Genomic DNA, 17721 nt, shown 5'->3' with positions numbered 1-17721 from the left:
GGTGCCTGCGGTTTTTGCCGCGGGAAGTTTGGGTGACGGTGAGGTGGGCCGGGCCGGGCCTGCAGCTGCTCTTTGGGGGTGTGGGCTTTCAGAAGATGGGCCTAAGCTTTGCTGCTACTACAATTACAACTTTATTTCGGCCTGCCGAAGGGATCGATCCTTTCCATTGGTAAGTGTGTCCTTTTCATGGAGACTTCAGGTGCATCAATCAAGTACTCAAAAGTCACTGGTAGCATCACTAAAAGAGAGTTAACCATGGTTATGAACATGCACATCAGAATCCACTTCACTTGCATTCATGCATGCGCATACATTAAGGCTAATCTATATGATGTACATAAAGTATGGTTAATCATGGTTATGAACATGCATATCGAAATTATCTCCGGATTCATAATTATAAGGCTAATCTAAATGCATTGTATGATGTACGTTAAATGAACACCACATGTGGTGTTTTAGTGACATGTCATTAAAGTATATCACTATATGATGTGCAGATGAACACCACATGTGGTGTTTCAGTGACATGTCATGAAGTATATCACTGCAGAGACACAGCTTAGGCTCGACATCATAGCTAGAAAAACATAACAATTAATCGTGTTCAATGACATAGGAAACAATAATACGATAAGATACATAACAGAAGTTGTTTCTACACATCTACTTAATACTAAACCTAGTGACGTGGCGGTCTTAGATATTACATCACGCTATAATACATTTGAGATTAGGCTTAATAAGCAGCACCATGATTATATTGAAATCATCACCACCAGGATTAATCCTGATCCGACGAGGGAGGGCTCTCGGCCCAGCGCTCGTAGCCATCACACCTGGGTCATAGCCCATGAGATTACCTGGTCAAAATCAGGCTGCACCACCTTCTTGATGCCAGCATACTTGGCTCGCATGGCACCATCCACGAAAATGTTGAAGCGCCATTGTAGATCAAGGGACTCCAGGTGAGGGCAGTTGTCAAGAATGGCAGCTAGTGCTTTGTTGTTGAGCTTATTGTGATAAATCTTCAGGGAGCGTAGCCCATGCATTCTTGCAATCCCACGGGCTTCATCACAGTCGGAATTATCCTCATGATCTATTACAAAACTGCATGGCGAGGGAATGTACTTGCCAACTTCGAGGCGCTTTAGCTACAACCTCAACTGTATTAATGATACCGAACCACTAATAATTCTATATATTTTTTTCAAAAATCATCGTTTCCATGCATAGGACCATTTGCAACCTTACTCTGTGCCAACTAAGCAAGGAAGCATAAGGTCCAAGAAAGAAACATTATGCAAAGATGACCATCCACATCTCTATTAGATCACACTACACTAGCTTCATGAGCACCTGTACTATGGAACACGCATGAAACCATCAGAATGGTAAAATGAAATGACTAATATCTTGAGAGAGTTGTGTGGGTGCTACTCACAAATGAAGAATATATATTTGAAACAAAGGGCATGCCATTTCTCTTTCAGTGTATTTAATTAGAGGAAGGGAGTGAAAACGTTGTTTGCTATTAATAACTGTGCTCTTAATTTTTGTAGTGAACAAACATTTTGAAACATGTATGGAACACGCATGAAACCATCAGAATGGTAAAATGAAATGACTAATATCTTGAGAGAGCTACTCACAAATGAAGAATATATATTTGAAACAAAGGGCATGCATTTCTCTTTCAGTGTATTTAATTAGTGAAAACGTTGTTTGCTATTAATAACTGTGCTCTTAATTTTTGTAGTCATTTTGAAACATGTATTTCATGGAAGAGCACTAGTAACCAATCTCCTTCTCTAGCTCCATGGCAGCAATTCTGCGGCGTAAAAACAGTAACATCTTGTACATCCAGAAACTTCTTGAAACGCCAAATTCTGGAACAGGATTTGAAACAAGGTTATGTCTAGTAAGAATTTCACTAAAACGTGAAGAAATCTTTTTTCCTTCCACAGTATTCTGATGTTCCGAGAAAGAAAAACCTTTGTTTTTAAAATCGAAATGGTGCAATTAACCACGTATCAAACCCACAGCTACTCATGAAGATATAGTGTTCAGATCTCAATAAATAAATGATGCAAATAAAAGGAGTGCAAGGACGTGCTGTCAGAAACAAGCAATTACCAGACATTTTTCTTCATTTTTGCTGGCAGGACAATTCTTGAGTGGTATAAAAAAATATGCAGTTAAAGATCATACCTGCCCCCTATGTACTTGAGAAGGTCATCATCAACAAACTCCTCTCCGATGAACACCTCCAGCTGGCCGCTGGAACGGTCCACGGTCTCCTTCACCATGGCGCACAGGACATCTCTAGCTCCAGACCTGCAATTCTCTTTGACCGCCACAGAGAAGGCGCCTTTGCCCATGGCGAGCCATGAGTGGCACACGAGTCCCGCGCCCATAAGGATCTCAATGGCACCTAGCTTGGCAAAGACCGTGAGGGCGTCGAGGGGCAGCTCCGACCAGTCCCTGGCCAACGTCGCTTGCGCAGGCTCGGAGTCTCCCCCTGCCTCCATTTTCGTTTGCAAATGGAGCACCTGAAAAGAAAAAGGAAAGCAACTCTAGATTAGAGCAAGGTAGTGGTTACTGGAGAGTGAGGCACGAACTGGCGTTTCCATACAAAAGCATAATAAGGTGTCCCCATAAAAGTCTTCAAATCCACAATTAAGTTTGAAAATTGCCATATACATTTGCAATATTTCAAATAAGATTAATTACAATACTTCTTCTTCTCGCGGCCTACGCTTTCTAATGGCCATGAAAATCTACACTGTACCATCTTTATTCACATTGAAGAAAATATCTTCTCACTCAATGAAGTGTACAATGACAGAACAAGTTACAAATGTGCCACAATCCTACATCCCTACCATGGCTACCAATCTGAAAGCTACCAAATCTCCATGCGAACTAGTGGATTACCTTGCTAGCTTGGTGCTTGCAGATCGCAATGGAGCTGCCGTGCCGTGAATAGTGCGCCGGCCGAGGGGCGAGGGCGCCGCCCGCCGCCGGATCCCTCCACTAGCCGAGTCGCCGGTCGCCGGATCTGGACTCGGCCGGCCACCGGCCGCCGCGCGCTGCCACGCCAAGTCGCCGATCGCCCCCAAACCGGCAAACCCTACCCTGGCTGCCTCGGGCATTCCTGGCCACTCGACTGCGTATTTACCGTTTTACAGCCGCTCAGCAGCTGCCTTACCGTACGTCCGTACTATTTGTACTTGTACGTGAAACGATTATACAGCAGGGGGTTAATGTACAAATCACCTGCACTTCGTGTATGAATCAAAACGCAAAAGGTGAGCAACAATGTTTTTACTTTTTAGGTGGTAGTAACTGTATTCAATCCATTAAACATTTGGGCCACTTCAACTCTTAACAAAAAAACAAATGTTGTATTCTTAAAAGGAAAAAAAAATGAAAATGTTCGTGTGTTTCTGCAAATTACACTGAATCTGTACATCGGTTACTCATAGCAACCCCGCACTTGGTTAGCTACAATTCACTTTATACAGGGCTGCGGCAATCATATAGCAAATCAATTCAAAAGAAAAGAATGGTTACAAACCATATTGGTACGGTCGGAATGCCCAGAGCAATGCAGAAGCCAAGCTCAGCTAAGATGAGCAATGTCGATCTCGTCAGGAAGCCTGAACGTGTCGGCGGCCCCAAACTTCCTCCTACCATCCTCCCACTCGTCTTCCTCCTCCGCGGGATCCTTGCCATCACCATGGCTGTCCTGGGCTGGCAATGGCAATGATGACGGGTCGCTGACGCTCTTGGACCTGCAGGGCTCGTTCGCCAGCATGCTGACCTGACCGAGGTGGGAGATCTCCACGACGACGGTGTCATCGTCCGTCGGGAGGGGCTGCTTCCATGGCTCTCCGTCGACCCTCATGAACGTGTGGTCTGCCACGCCTTTGTGGAACTCAAAACGGATTCTATGAGCCTGGAAAGCAGGATGTTGACATCAGATTTTAGATAGCAAGACCAACCCATGCCATTGTACCGAAGAACCAAAATGGTACTCATGTTCCGTTTTCAGTTCATGTTTCTTGTATGTAAGATGGACAGCAAGAGGTAGCAGAAGCAATTCGCACCTGCGCAATGCGAGTACCATGTCCATTAGGGGCCAACAGGACCAGCCCATGCCAGGCATCACGGAAGCCGACAACTTCAATAAGTCCATCGTCGACAAAAGGTGCAGTGAACTCCCTCTGCACATTGCCACAACAAACTTGTGAACTAATCACCATGTCTTGCAGTTCATGCATGATAGATTGACAGAAATTAGGAAATGGGAACCCACATCTGCTGCTCTCCTTGTGCCAGGCATGCCCCAAGGATTCAGTCCTCCAGAAAAACTAGGAAGGTTCAGACAGACAATTGACCGAATACTGCAGGAGTCACAAACGTAACGGAATAAGGGAATATTTCCCAAGTGAACTGCAAGAAGCTTTGGTCTATAAATCATACTGGTAGGACTACATTGATGTCTAGGAGAAAAACAAATAGTCCTCCGATGAAAGTAAAAGGCACCAAAGTTTACCTGTGATGAATCTGGAGTTCCTCCCAGTGGCTACCAGGTCTTTTCATGACCTTTACCTTTGCAAGTTGAGCAAGGTTCCTGGAAATAAAGCATTGTAGCTTATCATTTATTCACAAAAGGAGAGAGGAAAACCTCAAATTTACACACAGTGACAGAAATAGTATATATTTAGCATTATCACTGAAGTCGTAACCTCCCAGAATGTAAATTCAAACTGCAAAAGATGGTGGTAATTTGGAGCAATGAAAAAAACATGAAAAGAATTAACTATTTCAGTTAAAGAACAGTGAGTACCACCTTCCCTTCCCACACTCCTGTGGTCTAATTTCAAATGTAACACTAAACATGATCAAGACAAAAGGCCCCATTAGTTCTAGGCGGTGAGCATCACACAAGCATTGCAACATAGCAGAATTTTTGCTGATCTGGAATTATAATAAATTAGCGAACTTTACCTTGATGATGACTGACTTAGAGAAGCACAAAACCATCCTTGTTTAAGTCCAAGCTTAGCATATGTACCCTGCATAAATGATATACATCAACAATTCAAAAGGTTCAGCATAACTTAATCAAGACTAGTTTGGCATTTATTTAATCAACAGAGAGAACAATATAGTAAAGAAAATGACTCCACGAAGGTATGAAAAATAACAATTACCTGATTCGTCAGCTGGTTCTTGAACTTCTCTGGATTCCTCTTCCTTTCAGAGTGAAATGCGTAAGACACTTCCGCATCCATCCCTGCAACATGTGAAGTCATGCTCATCATGACTGACTGTTGACTCTCTGGAGTCTGGATTCTTTAGTTGTTATTTGCTTAAGGATTCAGTGAGAAATATGGATTTTTGTTGATACGGAGCACCGAAGGCACCCCTCATTCCAGTCTGGAGCCTATTGCCATTTTTATAGTTTTTTTAAAAAAAAGAAAAAAGAAATATGGATTTAAAAAAAACAGAAAATGGTGATTTGCCATCACATTAATGGCAATAGATCTGCAGTAGTTTCCTTGGTGAGTCAGTAAATCACTATCCTTGGTAGCATGACCCATCAACTGGCATCACAGATAGATAAAAAATAGAAATAGACAATTGGATAGTTTAAGGTACATAATGGTTTTGACCCCATTTCAGCAACATTTAGAGGAGATTAATAACAAAGTCTTACCCATACTAAAATAATTCCAAAATCCTCCACGGAATGTGTGGTAACCTTCCTGAAGTAAACAAGAATCAAGGAAACTTTGAATTAAATCCGGTAGCCAAATGTCTTTGACTGTAATGGTGCATAGCCATTATCTTAAACAAGCATAATCTTATAACGAAAAAAATTGCAACAGAAAAGGATGTCTTACCATATTGAGGGAGTCGCCACTTGACACACGGTGAAATGCATGCAATGAATGAGGCAACTCTAATGGAGCAATAGGATCACATGGACCTTCTTTTGGAACTCGCATTCTCAAAATGATGTGCCAACTGAAATATCAAAGTGTGCATTAAATTGAACCAGCCTAGGCATGAAATAGAGAATAATAAGCATGTTTTTAAACTGAGGAAAGGCATCAACATGAAGTGTTAACTATTCAATTATTTTAAACGCAATTTTCTTAGAAGCAGTAGATAAATCTAGCATAGAAGCATGCTGCATTATTGCATCAAATATTACACAAGTTTTTTTCCCACGAACACACAGGAGGGCTGCAGTTTTCATTATTAAGAAATTAGTTTCCTACAGATTTCCACAAGAATGTAGTGTAGACAAGCACAAACTGAAGATTATAAGAACATTCAGCAATGTTTTTATGCTCATGACAAGCATTAGATATACTAAAAAAACTAACAATGAACTCTATATTTCAGGCAGTACCTATCAATCTTAATTTCTTTTGCATGCTTAACTAGCCCAAGGAACGATTTTACAGCCTCTTGATCTGTAGAAGGATTCTTCTTTCCCTGCAACATTGAATTTGACATAAATTATGATCTTTTCTTACATGCATGCAAGGTCACAAACTAAAGTTCAGGTGAGAAAAACGAGCCATTCCATTAACAAAATTGCACTTGCATGACCTGCTAGAACCCAAAAAGGTGCATTAACTTTCTGAAATCTTCCACACTCGCAGCAGCATAAACCAACAAAATAAAATTAAAAAAGCAAGTAGATCTTATGCAAAGTACTACAAAGTATTAGACATTCAGTATACAGGTAATAAATAGATGGAAGACACAGTCACTGGTGCATCAGCATAGACCTTAGGTGAATCACCTTTTTCATCATGGATGAGAAAATATATAAATAACTTCCCTTTCTCCTTTTATGTGGAACATAAGGGACACAAAAACATAAGAGAAATATGTTTTATTGGAACAGTTGCTGACCACCTACCCATCCAAATGAAAAGGGAAGGTTATTTCCGGTTCCCAGAGGCACAGTCGCGACTGGAGGTGGGTGGGCAAGCTTAAGGTCACTGACCACCCCAAGTAGCCAGCTAGCTGTACCATCACCGCCTGCAACCTAGTTGAATTGTGTTTAGTCAACAAAACTAAAATGGAAAAGCAAAAGAGACAGCCAACTCTGTATAATATAATCTGAATTCTGAAGGTGTTAGCACACACAATTAGCCTCAGCGTCCTCCAAATTTGAACAGCAAGAATGTCTCCTTCCATCTTGAGCCTTTCAAGGTTGACATACAATCGGTGCAACACCTTATCTGGAGCCTCTTCTGAGAGGTCAAAAACCTGAAAATAACTGAGCAGCTCTCACAACAGTGCCACATCCAAAATGCTACTATGGACAGAAGAAAAGTGCATTTCCATGCTCTAGCATTTACAAAAGGGCAGAACAGGTACCTGTGCTTCATTGAGAAGTTCACGGTATGTTTTGATCAAACTACTTCCAAGTTGGCCGCCGGACCTTGAGTTGATGAACACTACTACAGGACAGCGGGGAGCATGATCGACAATCACTTGTTGGGCATCAGGCTTCAGAATGTAATCTGGAATGTGGTATTCCTCCAAGGGCCCACATGGCTTAGAACAAGAACCAACCACGATTTCTGCCTCCCCTTCCATCCTGCAAAATATGTTCTGAGCAGTTTTAACAAGCTCACTCTCCCAAATAGGATGCAGGTGTTACAAATATGAACAACACTGATATTTTAGCATCACCAATCTACAAGAAAATTGTAAGGCTAGAGAATCATGAGTGAACACAGGTTCAATTTCGCTCTCCATTTTTTTCTTGTATGTAAGAATCTTGCAATAGTTTTGCAGGTAAAAATCTACCCTTCAGAGTACACGATGTTGTTAAAGTAGTATCTTTCTCACGAGTCAACGTTAGTTTACGAGCAAAAAAAAAAAAGGAATCCTTCAATTAAACCTACGCCAAAGGAATCAAGACTGGATTCAATTAGGAACGATACATTCGACGCGATCGGAAACAGGGAAGAAAAGGGCCGAGTCATCAGGATCAGAAACAGCCACGCATCCCTGCTACATCACCTCGCCAACGAGCGGCTACCAAGCAAGGATCCAAGATCGAATTCACCAACGAGCTCACGGCGCGAGAATCCTCGAATCAAGATGAACGTCCCGAGAAGACTAATCGCAAAGGAACGGTTTCGGTGCCCGCGCCCTTGAACAGCAGGGACACGGCCGGGAGCCTCGTCGACGGCGGCGAGCGCCCCGCGGGCACGCGGAAGCAGGACCGTGTATGCCATTGTTACCTGGGCTGGGATCGAAGATTCCTGCGGCAAGGCACCTTGCGTCGCCGCCTTGCTGGGGTCGGACCGCCGGAGGATGAGATTTCGATTTCGGAGGAATCAAGAGGAGGAGGAGGAGGAGGATGGGATGGTGGCAAGGGTCGAGTGAGTGGGGAGGGAAGGACCCGAGGTGGACAGGAACAGGAGGCAGTCAGGCAGCCACTCTCTGTCTTGATCTCTTGCATATTTGCCATTTTTAAGCCTTTGACTTTTCTCTTAATTTCTTTTTCCCCATTTTTCAATTTTTGATAATGACTTCGTGAGAGCACAGCACATTTATGCATTCATATTCTAAATTCCCAATGATTATTTAGGATAAGTAGCGTATGGATCACCCTTTTTTATTTTTTGTAGGTGTACTTTTAATATCTTTGAATATACTCTCTTCATCCCAAAATTCAAATTGTAAGTTGTTCTAGTTTTATTTTAAATTATTTTTTAAAATTTTAACTAAGTTTATGAAAAATACATAAATATCTGTAATATCAAACTAGTTTAGACCATGAAAAGTCTTCCTAGACTATTTAATTAATACTGTAAATGTTAATATATTTTCTCAAAGTTAGAAAAGTTTGATTTAGGATAAAATTAAAAATAACGTACCATTTGAAACAACGGAGGAAGTTTTTCTGTTTCTTAGCTTGATTCAACTTATTTGAAATATCTCCTGCGCTTTGCACCTCAAAATGACACATCGAGTGCAAAGGAGTATCTATCTGTGTGCATAATTCAGAGGAAACAAGAAGAAAACAACACACTAAAAAGAAGTCATTGTCTTTTTCTCGCGAAAAAAAAATCATATAGTTCTTGGTTTAAATTTAAAGCACATAGTTTCTTTAAACCGCCAAGGAAATCATAGTGATCCCAGAGAGAGAGAGGGCGTAAATCAGCTCGGCCCAAACTATTAGGCTCCCGCCGGGTACATGTTCAGGATCAATTGGGCCCATCTAAGTCCAAGCTCTATTTTAGTTTCCACAGTCAACTCATTGTCCCATTCTGCGTGAAGTAAAAAGATGCATTTCATTTCATGCTCTGCACATCTTGAGACCTATGCAACCTTGCGGGAATGCATAAATTACACAGAAGTTGCGCAAGGATATTCAAACAAGACGGTTCAAATTCTCACGGTAGGATTGCCCTATACATGTACTAAATTTGTGCAATTACAGTTATTTTAAGAAAGATTGACAGGAGCACTCCACTGTCATTTAATAAGGAAGCAAGCAGTCCATAGTCTTACAAAACGATATTACATAAATTAAATGAAAGCTCCTCCAGCTAAACAAAGAAACAAACAGAAAGGAAAACAAACAGAAAGGAAAGAGAGAAAAGTCAAAACAACCTACAATTTTTAACACGGATGGAGTACAGTAGTTTACGGAGGTGGAGGCCAATCTAGCTCAGAGCTTCCGAGAGCCATTTTTCGCAGCATTATCTCCACCTTTATCTCCTGTACTATCAGCTGCGCTCCTTACAGAGGTTCCATGCTACATATATGCCTTGAGCTGCTTGACTTGCTTTTGGCAATTCTGTATTTGGTACAGTCAACAAGACTTATCGGACGGATAGAAAGAACAGGGGTGTTTGGATGCAGATGCAAGGATCAAAGTTTAGTCCATGTCACATCGAATGTTTAGATATTAATTAGGAGTATTAAATATAGGCTAATTATAAAACCAATTGCATAAATGAAGACTAATTCACGAGACGAATCTATTAAGCCTAACTAGTCCATGATTTGATCATGTGGTGCGACAGTAAATATGTATTAATCATGAATTAATTAGACTAAATAGATTCATATAGCAAATTAGTCACGGCTTATACAATTAGTTTTATAATTAGTTCACGTTCAGTCCTTCTAATTAGTATCCAAACATTCGATGTGATTCGAAAAAAAATAGTTCATGAATCCAAACACCCCCTAAATCTAACAATAAGGCTACTCCTAGATGAATACAAGGTGAATGAGGAGTGGCCCCCTTTTGTGGCCTCCTAGGTTGGAACTATTTCATGTTGGGCCTGGCCCCCACTTTCCAGAGAGGAACATGTGGCCAGCCCTTGCCTGTTCTCTTGTGCAGAGAGATCTTTTCAGATCGCTTGGGTGACATCTGCTTAGGACCACTTCCCAGGACTGAGAGCTTCCTAGTAACTAGCAACAACGATTCCCACCCCTGCATTCCATGGCCACGCTCATCCTAGCTTTCTTCTCTGTCCCCTTCAACTCCGAATGTTTGCTCCAGCGGCTGCCGGCTACGTGATCACAAAAGCTACTGTGAATTCTCCTAGTACATAGAATGAAGGATCAGAAAAAGGTATATTGGATATGCTCTTTTTTTGTGGCAGCACCACAGCTAGGGTTAAAGAAATCCCCACTCCCAGTATGCTGGCAATTTTCCCAACAGAAGAATAGACCTCGGATCTAGTAGCCCCATAACATGGTATAGCTTATTAGGAGTATTTTGATGAAGTATCTTCTCGGCAAACTAAATTTAAGGGTCTTTTAAAAAGATCCGGAGTCAATGAGGCTCCTTGATCCCTTCCATCTGCATGTTCTTCAGCTCCAGTGACTCACACTTGGCCACTAACCTAATTGCCCAAGTGTATCACCATCTCCAAGCAAGCTGCAGCTAGCATGTGGCTTGCACGATGCTCCCCCATGCCAAACGCCAGCAGAATAGAATACAAACGCTTCAGTTCTCTGCGACTGCAACTTCCTTTTCACACCACAAAGCAAAGCGTGCGTACATCCATGACGCATGCATCCCCTCTCCTTTCGTTTTCAGGCCTGTTTTCTTGTGGTGAGTTGATGTCGACAACGACCCTGGGGATCAAAAGATCAGGACGAAGAATCTGATGCCTCTAAGCAGGGTGCCAAGGCAGGCTAATGGCAGTATCAAAATCTGCAGGTTGCTGTCACTGACCTGATGGGATCAGATCAGATCAACATCAACCTCTGCAGGTTTTCGGATGGGGTTACTTCTTCGTTCCTTCTACCAGGCTAGATATTTTTCCATTTAAGAACACTAATTTGACCAGATAGCTTATCATCCACAGAAGAATCGTATCCTAATCCCAAGCGCAAATGGACTATAAAGAATTCAAGATCCATCTCTCGCCATGGTGCAACTTGCCAAAATTGCATATTGCCAGGTGAGCAACAGTGCATCATGCACCTTTCTGCCGCCACACTGCAGCTACAAGAGGTATCAGGTATGATTGTAGGAACTCCTGATCAAACATTGTGTATGAAACAGAAGCAGGTAGTGGGGCATAAAAGGAAACATTCAGACAGTAGAACATCAAAGAATGTCACTGCAAATGCGAGCCTATATCATTTTTCTTGGTTAGCAAACACGCCTCATCCACAAACAAAAAGGAGGAAAGAATTAAACACAGGAAAGTAGTGGGGGACATATACATTCTCTGGCGAGCCATCACCATTTAGGGAAGTACTATCATGGTTCTAGGACGGCTGCCCTAATAACTTGTGTGCAAGTTGACAACCGAAAAGGATGTATGCCTCGGTGGAAGCTTGATCTCGTCGTGATCCAATTCTCCCCAAATGCTTGGATACACTAAAAGTGACCTTCTAATGTAGTTAGCATCAACATCTACTCCGTCATCACAAGTTGCCTGCCTCAGGTAAATCTGCAATAGCCAAACAGAAATCTACCATGAGCAACTTCTATCGTAAATCACAAAACAGAACCCATATTGTGCTGTTAAAGAAAATTTCACCAAAAGGAGATTCAACATTTAAGAAGTACTAATAATAGCATCAATCATCCTAAACACAACAAAACATCATTAAGGCTCCATTGCTAAAGGACTAACACCTTCTGCAAGAAGAGAATAAACACTAGCACTCGAGTGCGATAAGTGACATAAATTGGCACTTGGCATCTCACAAGCTGGCCTGCCATCTACATGTCACTACACTCAAAATAGACCAAAACAAAGTGGAAATGTAATGCTTTTAGAATCTAAAAGCAAGTTTGCTACCCATCAGCTAGAGCACTACTGGGATTGCAGATCACTCCAAGCATCATATGATGGCTCTCAGCAAGGCAAGCAAAGCTTTCTCATCATGATGTAGCCATCCCCTTTCACCAGTAGAAACTTCATGACCGTAAAACCCATAGGTAGTTATCAAGCTTTAGCTACAACTTTTGCATCAATTCGCTCACCTTACAATTCTTTTTATTCATTCTTCCTTGGTCGTGCTACTTGCAAGTGACTTAAAAAACATTGTCTGTCATTTTTACTTTAGAAGTCAGTACTTCACATCAAGCTTGTGAAGATGCATAATTGCATCCATGTTCGCAAGTCCAGGCTTTTTCCATTTTTGTAGTACAGTGAACGGTACTCGCAGTTGTTAAAGTGTTCATTGAGCATATGCCATGGAATTTTCAGATCAGGGGGTTTGCAAACTCACCCATTTCGGCCAATGCCCGCGTTGGAGCAATTCCTGCCCGGCGTGCCACTCCCGGACTGCGCCGACCCTGAGCCGAGGAAATCCGAGGGCGATCTCTTCCTGTGCCGGTTAGCAAGGAACCTGCCGCCGTTCCGGGAGGAGGTGGCCTCGTCACTCCGGCCGCCGTGGCGCGCTGGCGACGAGTACTGGCACAAGCTCGGCTGCGGCGACGTCGAGCACCGCACGTCCTCCTAGAAGAAACACGGCGACATTTGCATCAGATTGACTGGCCCCTCACGAATCGGAAGAAATGGTGGGTCTTCTCTACCGCGATTTGCGAGGAAACCGTCCGGATCGACGAAAAATTGCATACTTGCAAGCGACGGAGCGGCGTCGAACCAAAAAAGGCGGAACAGGGGAGGAAATAAAGGCGGCACCTTTGCGCATTCAGCGGCATTAGCGCCGTTGGCGGCAGCCTCCCGGCTGCTGCTGGACGTGGAGCTGGCGACGGGCGGCGGCGTGGCGTCGGCCTCCTCCGTCCATGGCACGACCTGGTTCTCCCCCTCCCCTTCCTCCTCATCCTCGTCCTCGACGACCACCTCGTCGTCGTCATCCTCGTCCTCGGAGCCCGCGGCGCCCATCTCCACGTCGGGCCCCACGCCCCCTGCGCCCGCGGCGCCCGCACCCCCCGGGCCGCCGCCGCCGCCGCGGCGGACGCAGCGGTCGCAGAGGGAGGCCGTGGGCCCGAGGCGCGGCCCCGCGGCGCGCCACGGCGTGGGCCGCGCGCATCCCCGGCACAGGAGCGTGCGCGCGTGGCGCGCCACGAGGAAGTTGGCGCCGTGCACCTGCGCGTCGCAGCCCCAGCAGAGCGTGGCCTCGTCGGCGCAGCAGTACACCCGCGCCGCCGCGCCGCAGAGCTCGCACGCGCCCCCGGGGCCCTTCTCCTTGCCTCCGCCGTGCCCCGCCGCCGCCGACATGGCCCTCTTCCTTGGAGATCGCCTCGCCGTCGGAGGACTTTTCTTTCCCCCTCGCAGCTTCTTCTTCCCTTTCGTTGGAGCGTAGAGAGAAGCTAGAGAGAGAGGGATTTGTGTGGTGTGTTGGGAGGAGAGGAGAGGAGAGGAGAGGAGAGGGTGTGATGTGGGGCTGGAGTTTGGTTGGGTGCGAGAGGTTTTGAGCCTCCAAAAGGATCCTCTGCGGATGCGCTTCGCTCCCACTACTGGCCGCGGGAGCCTCCACCTGGACATTCCACGCCTTCTTTTTTCCTCCCCGCCCTCTCCTCTCTTGGGAGGCTTTATTGCTGCTGCTGTAGGGTATGGGACAATGGGTTATCCAGCGACCGGCGGGTTTGTAGCTTTAACTAATTTTTTAGGGAATATACGAGTGAGATAACATGCAACTAGCTACAGTATATGCAAGTTTTGTCCGAAAATATTGAGTTCGAAATAGGTTCCAGATTATATTATGATTTGCCTTTTTTATCGATCTCATGTTAGAAATGTTATATTCATGACTTTTTTTCTTTATTTCCGGATCTGCTATATCGTATGTCGATAAATGTGAGGCCAGATTGTAAAGTCCTATATTTTACTATTTTATTTCAGGAGACTCGGTTTAATATTTATATTGTTTTGACATAATGAATAGGTGTGACATGATTTTTTAAGGGCAAATGGGATTAGTCTGATTGAGAAATACCTCATTGATAGCCGTATATATAATAAGGGATTAGTTCAACTCAGAAAATAATTAATTGATGCTTAGACGATATCACATGGGCTTGTTACACCATAATCACACTTGAACAGTGACCGCTCATGCTTAGCTTTTAGACTTAGATCCAAAACTTCAATTTATCCATGGCCCAAAGCATTATTAGAATTCGACATGACTATTTGTTCTCTTGGGATCCAAGTGTTACCCAGCAAAGTGAATCTTCCTTTCAGTAACGCGATCGCCAAAGATCGAGAATAAGATTTGTGTTGTGTGCAACGAATATAGGATTGATGAAAGCGACTGTTGGTAGCTGTTGAGACCGTAGAAGGCCGAGAAATAGTTATTGAAGCATCAATAGTAAGATCATTAATAGTGACATCTCAAAAAGACGACAAAAAATGGTAAACCACGGGAAAAATATGTACTAATACATATTTATACATATGGATACATAAAATTAACATATTATCCACGGTAAACAAGTGGATTCATAACCGCTTTACTTTTTGAAAAAAAAAGAAACAAGATCACCCAGTAATGACATCTCAAAAACAGTGGCAAGAACGGCAAACTATATGAAATTTCACAAATGCTTATCTTGTGAGGAAAAAAACACGCATGCAAATATTTCATGCAAAAATAAGTCGTGGCCAAGAGGAAATATAGGGTGAGGCAAAACCAAAGGATCGAGATGTCTTCAGGGAGAAGAAGACGTGGTGAGAGGAATAAGCCGCGAAGGAGAACGTGAGGCTGGGAAGGGCCGGAGTGGACGCGAAGGAACGTGGCAGGCTTGGCAGCCGGCGCTCGAGGGCCACAAGCTCCAGACTGCTGAGGCGAGGCGGGTCGGCCCACGTGAAGCGCCCGGATCCATATCCTGCCACCTCGTATTCCTCGGTTCCCCCACCTCACACTACCACCACCTGCCACCCTCAGATATTTTTCCCCTCTCTCTCTAACACCATTATTGCTAGACGTACAGATGGTACTACACGTTGGACCTCAACATCTTGTCATCTTTTGGTTTCTACACCAGTTCGTTCGTTGGCTCCGAGATGACATCGGCTTCGAAACTGCCACATTTTTTATGCTGAATTTGCACATAAGAATGTATTCAGCGTATCATTGTGAAAAATGCATTTGTGAACTTAGAAAGGGAAAAACATGCGAAAAAAAATTTTATTTTCACTTTTGGCCCATCAAGTTATTCCTGCATAGTTGGCCCTTACAAAAATTACCTGATTATAAATTTCCATGCGTAGGCCAAGCATTCGCAATTTTAGTTGAGAAGCGCTACTGTTTTCTCGGCTGTTATTGTACTTTTATTGTACGTTTCTGTGAGTACGCATAGCAGTTCAGAAATAGTTTATGGTTCCAGTTTGCCGGCCTCCAAGTGGTGTCCCCTCCCGTATCAAATTGTATAATGCAATATTTCCTGACTTGTATTTTTTTTGGATAAAAGCGCGCGCGCCCACACACGCATTTAGGTCCTCCGAAGAAGGCCTAATAACAACAAAGTCCCTGGGGCAGAAGCTGTCCCGACCAAAGCACCGACGACGGCGGACAGCACACCAACAGCAGGAGCCAGAGGCTCGACAAGAGCATGGTCCCAGGTGGAAGAACCTCGTGAGGCGAAGGTTGACGAAGAGGGGGACCTGAACTCCGACGGCCCAAAGGTGAAGCTTCAACCGGCGGCGGAGCAAGGGGCTCATCCCTCGATTCCAGAAGGCAGAGCTGCTGAGACGGCGACGAGGCGGAGGTCGACAACGACGAGATCCAGAGAGCCTCAATGCAGATCGACGCAGAGCTGCAACAGCGTGAGTGGAGGCGACGGCAGCGACGGGGATGGCGGCGTGGAAGTCCCGGCGGAGGCGAGCGACGGTGAGGTGGGGCGGACCCGCACGGGAAGGAGGGAGGGGGAGCTTCGATTTATTAGAGCTCACCGCACAACCGCTTCCACCGCCGACGAAGACGGCAACGACGGCGACAACTGCAACGGCGAGGGGCGGCGTCGAAGCTCCAAGGGCCACCCGGCACTCATCCGAGCAAACTATGAAAACCATATAAAATACAGCTATAGGGGGCGGGCCGGCCCACCTCCCTCTCGCTGCCGGCGAGGCCGCCGGAGGAGGAGAGGAAAGGGGCCGGAAGCTACGAGATCTGAAAGCTACAGTAACAAGGGGAGAGAGCGAGGGGATAAGGACGGAAGGGTAGTAAAAGTTCCTGACTTGTATTTGATCCTCCTGATCCGGGTTTGCTGAAAGCTGTGGACACCGACGAGGAAGCATTCAGAAGTATTTGAATGAAGCCTGGCTGCTATTGCTGCTAGCCGGCTGGCTGCAGATCCTCCTGTAGAGGCTGCAGCAGCTGCAACCATTTGCCATGCTTTTCTCTGTGATTGTACCTTCGCACAATTGTATAAACCTAAAACACTCGTAAGGGCAACTTTAGAGCCACCCGCTAAATTTTAGCACATATCATAGTTTAGCACATGTCACATCGGATGTTTGATATTAGGAGTATTAAATATAATCTAATTACAAAACTAATTGCACAGATGGAGTCTAATTCGCAAGCCAAATCTATTAAGCCTAATTAGTCCATGATTTGATAATATGGTGCTACAGTAACCATTTGCTGACGATGGATTAATTAGCTTTAATAGATTCATCTCGCGAATTAGACTCCATCTATGCAATTAGTTTTATAATTAGCTCTCCTTTTGATTAGCATCCGATAGTTTTATAATTCGTTCGTATTTAATCATTCTAATTATCCGAACATTGACCCTACTAAAATTTATCAAATTGCGCTAGTACAGACATGTCATGAGGTGCTATCTTAGCTTCACATGCTCCAACGTTTAGCTTCCTAGGAATATCTGTGCCCATTTAATGCATGAGCCGCCTCAACCAGAGAGCGGGTGAGTAGAGCGGCACGCAAAGCAAGAAAGAAAGAAGCATTCTTTATTCGGGTGCAAATCCTGGCTCCAGGTGCTAGCATTTTCTCCTTAGGTCTGTTTGGTAACCATGTGTTAAAGTTTAACACCTGTCACATCGGATGTTTGGATGCTAATTAGGAGTATTAAACATAGGCTAATTACAAAACTAATTGCACAGATGGAGTGTAATTCACGAGACGAATCTATTAAGCGTAATTAGTTCATGATTTGACAATGTGGTGCTACAGTAACCAATTGCTAATGATGGATTAATTAGGCTTAATATATTCGTCTCGTGAATTAGCACAGGGTTCTGCAATTAGTTTTAT

At 44.1% G+C, this 17721-nt stretch overlaps 3 protein-coding genes across 4 annotated transcripts; all 3 read right to left on the bottom strand.

The window, feature by feature from the left end:
• Positions 1–833: 833 nt before the first annotated feature.
• On the bottom strand, positions 834–3251 carry LOC117860966 (putative F-box/LRR-repeat protein 9). The gene is made up of 4 exons (XM_072294561.1): positions 2938–3251; positions 2212–2552; positions 1772–1889; positions 834–1154 (listed from the first exon to the last, which is right to left on the bottom strand). Exons 2-4 carry the CDS (start codon positions 2529–2531, stop codon positions 834–836), a joined length of 759 nt encoding a protein of 252 aa, XP_072150662.1. The 5' UTR covers positions 2532–2552; positions 2938–3251.
• Positions 3252–3387: 136 nt separating this feature from the next.
• LOC117860965 (diacylglycerol kinase 1) lies at positions 3388–8533 on the bottom strand. Of its 2 annotated transcripts, XM_034744409.2 has the most exons (13): positions 8289–8533; positions 7414–7636; positions 7180–7302; positions 6950–7078; positions 6431–6516; positions 5916–6039; positions 5729–5777; positions 5223–5305; positions 5017–5084; positions 4562–4639; positions 4322–4409; positions 4113–4229; positions 3388–3961 (listed from the first exon to the last, which is right to left on the bottom strand). In XM_034744409.2, the coding sequence occupies exons 1-13, from the start codon at positions 8516–8518 to the stop codon at positions 3626–3628; spliced, it is 1734 nt and encodes a 577-aa protein (XP_034600300.1). In that variant the 5' UTR covers positions 8519–8533; the 3' UTR covers positions 3388–3625. The 2 variants fall into 2 exon arrangements, with proteins under 2 accessions (XP_034600300.1, XP_034600302.1); XM_034744411.1 differs by lacking the exon at positions 8289–8533 and having other exon boundaries at positions 7180–7312; positions 7414–7557.
• A 3101-nt stretch (positions 8534–11634) lies between these two features.
• LOC117859604 (uncharacterized) lies at positions 11635–14009 on the bottom strand. Its single transcript, XM_034742742.2, has 3 exons — positions 13179–14009; positions 12763–12992; positions 11635–11975 (listed from the first exon to the last, which is right to left on the bottom strand). Exons 1-3 carry the CDS (start codon positions 13983–13985, stop codon positions 11966–11968), a joined length of 1047 nt encoding a protein of 348 aa, XP_034598633.1. The 5' UTR covers positions 13986–14009; the 3' UTR covers positions 11635–11965.
• Positions 14010–17721: the final 3712 nt, after the last annotated feature.

The sequence above is a fragment of the Setaria viridis genome, chromosome 6 (genome assembly GCF_005286985.2).
Source record: "Setaria viridis chromosome 6, Setaria_viridis_v4.0, whole genome shotgun sequence".
NCBI classification, from domain to species: Eukaryota; Viridiplantae; Streptophyta; class Magnoliopsida; order Poales; family Poaceae; genus Setaria; species Setaria viridis.
The sequence above is the reverse complement of the archived record's forward strand: the minus strand, read 5'-3'. Positions and strand labels throughout refer to the sequence as shown.

Coding starts and splice junctions, on each gene's coding strand:
- LOC117860965 (XM_034744409.2), bottom strand. CDS start 8,518: ATGGCAAATATGCAAGAGATCAAGACAGAGAGTGGCTGCCTGACTGCC. Junction 6,517..6,949: donor TTCCCTTTTCATTTGGATGG/GTAGGTGGTCAG, acceptor TCAATGTTGCAG/GGAAAGAAGAATCCTTCTAC. Junction 4,230..4,321: donor GCACAAGGAGAGCAGCAGAT/GTGGGTTCCCAT, acceptor GGCAATGTGCAG/AGGGAGTTCACTGCACCTTT.
- LOC117860966 (XM_072294561.1), bottom strand. CDS start 2,531: ATGGAGGCAGGGGGAGACTCCGAGCCTGCGCAAGCGACGTTGGCCAGG. Junction 1,890..2,211: donor CTCAAGTACATAGGGGGCAG/GTATGATCTTTA, acceptor ATCCTGTTCCAG/AATTTGGCGTTTCAAGAAGT. Junction 1,155..1,771: donor TGCTCTTCCATGAAATACAT/GTTTCAAAATGA, acceptor TTGAGGTTGTAG/CTAAAGCGCCTCGAAGTTGG.
- LOC117859604 (XM_034742742.2), bottom strand. CDS start 13,985: ATGTCCAGGTGGAGGCTCCCGCGGCCAGTAGTGGGAGCGAAGCGCATC. Junction 12,993..13,178: donor ATGCCGCTGAATGCGCAAAG/GTGCCGCCTTTA, acceptor TGTTTCTTCTAG/GAGGACGTGCGGTGCTCGAC.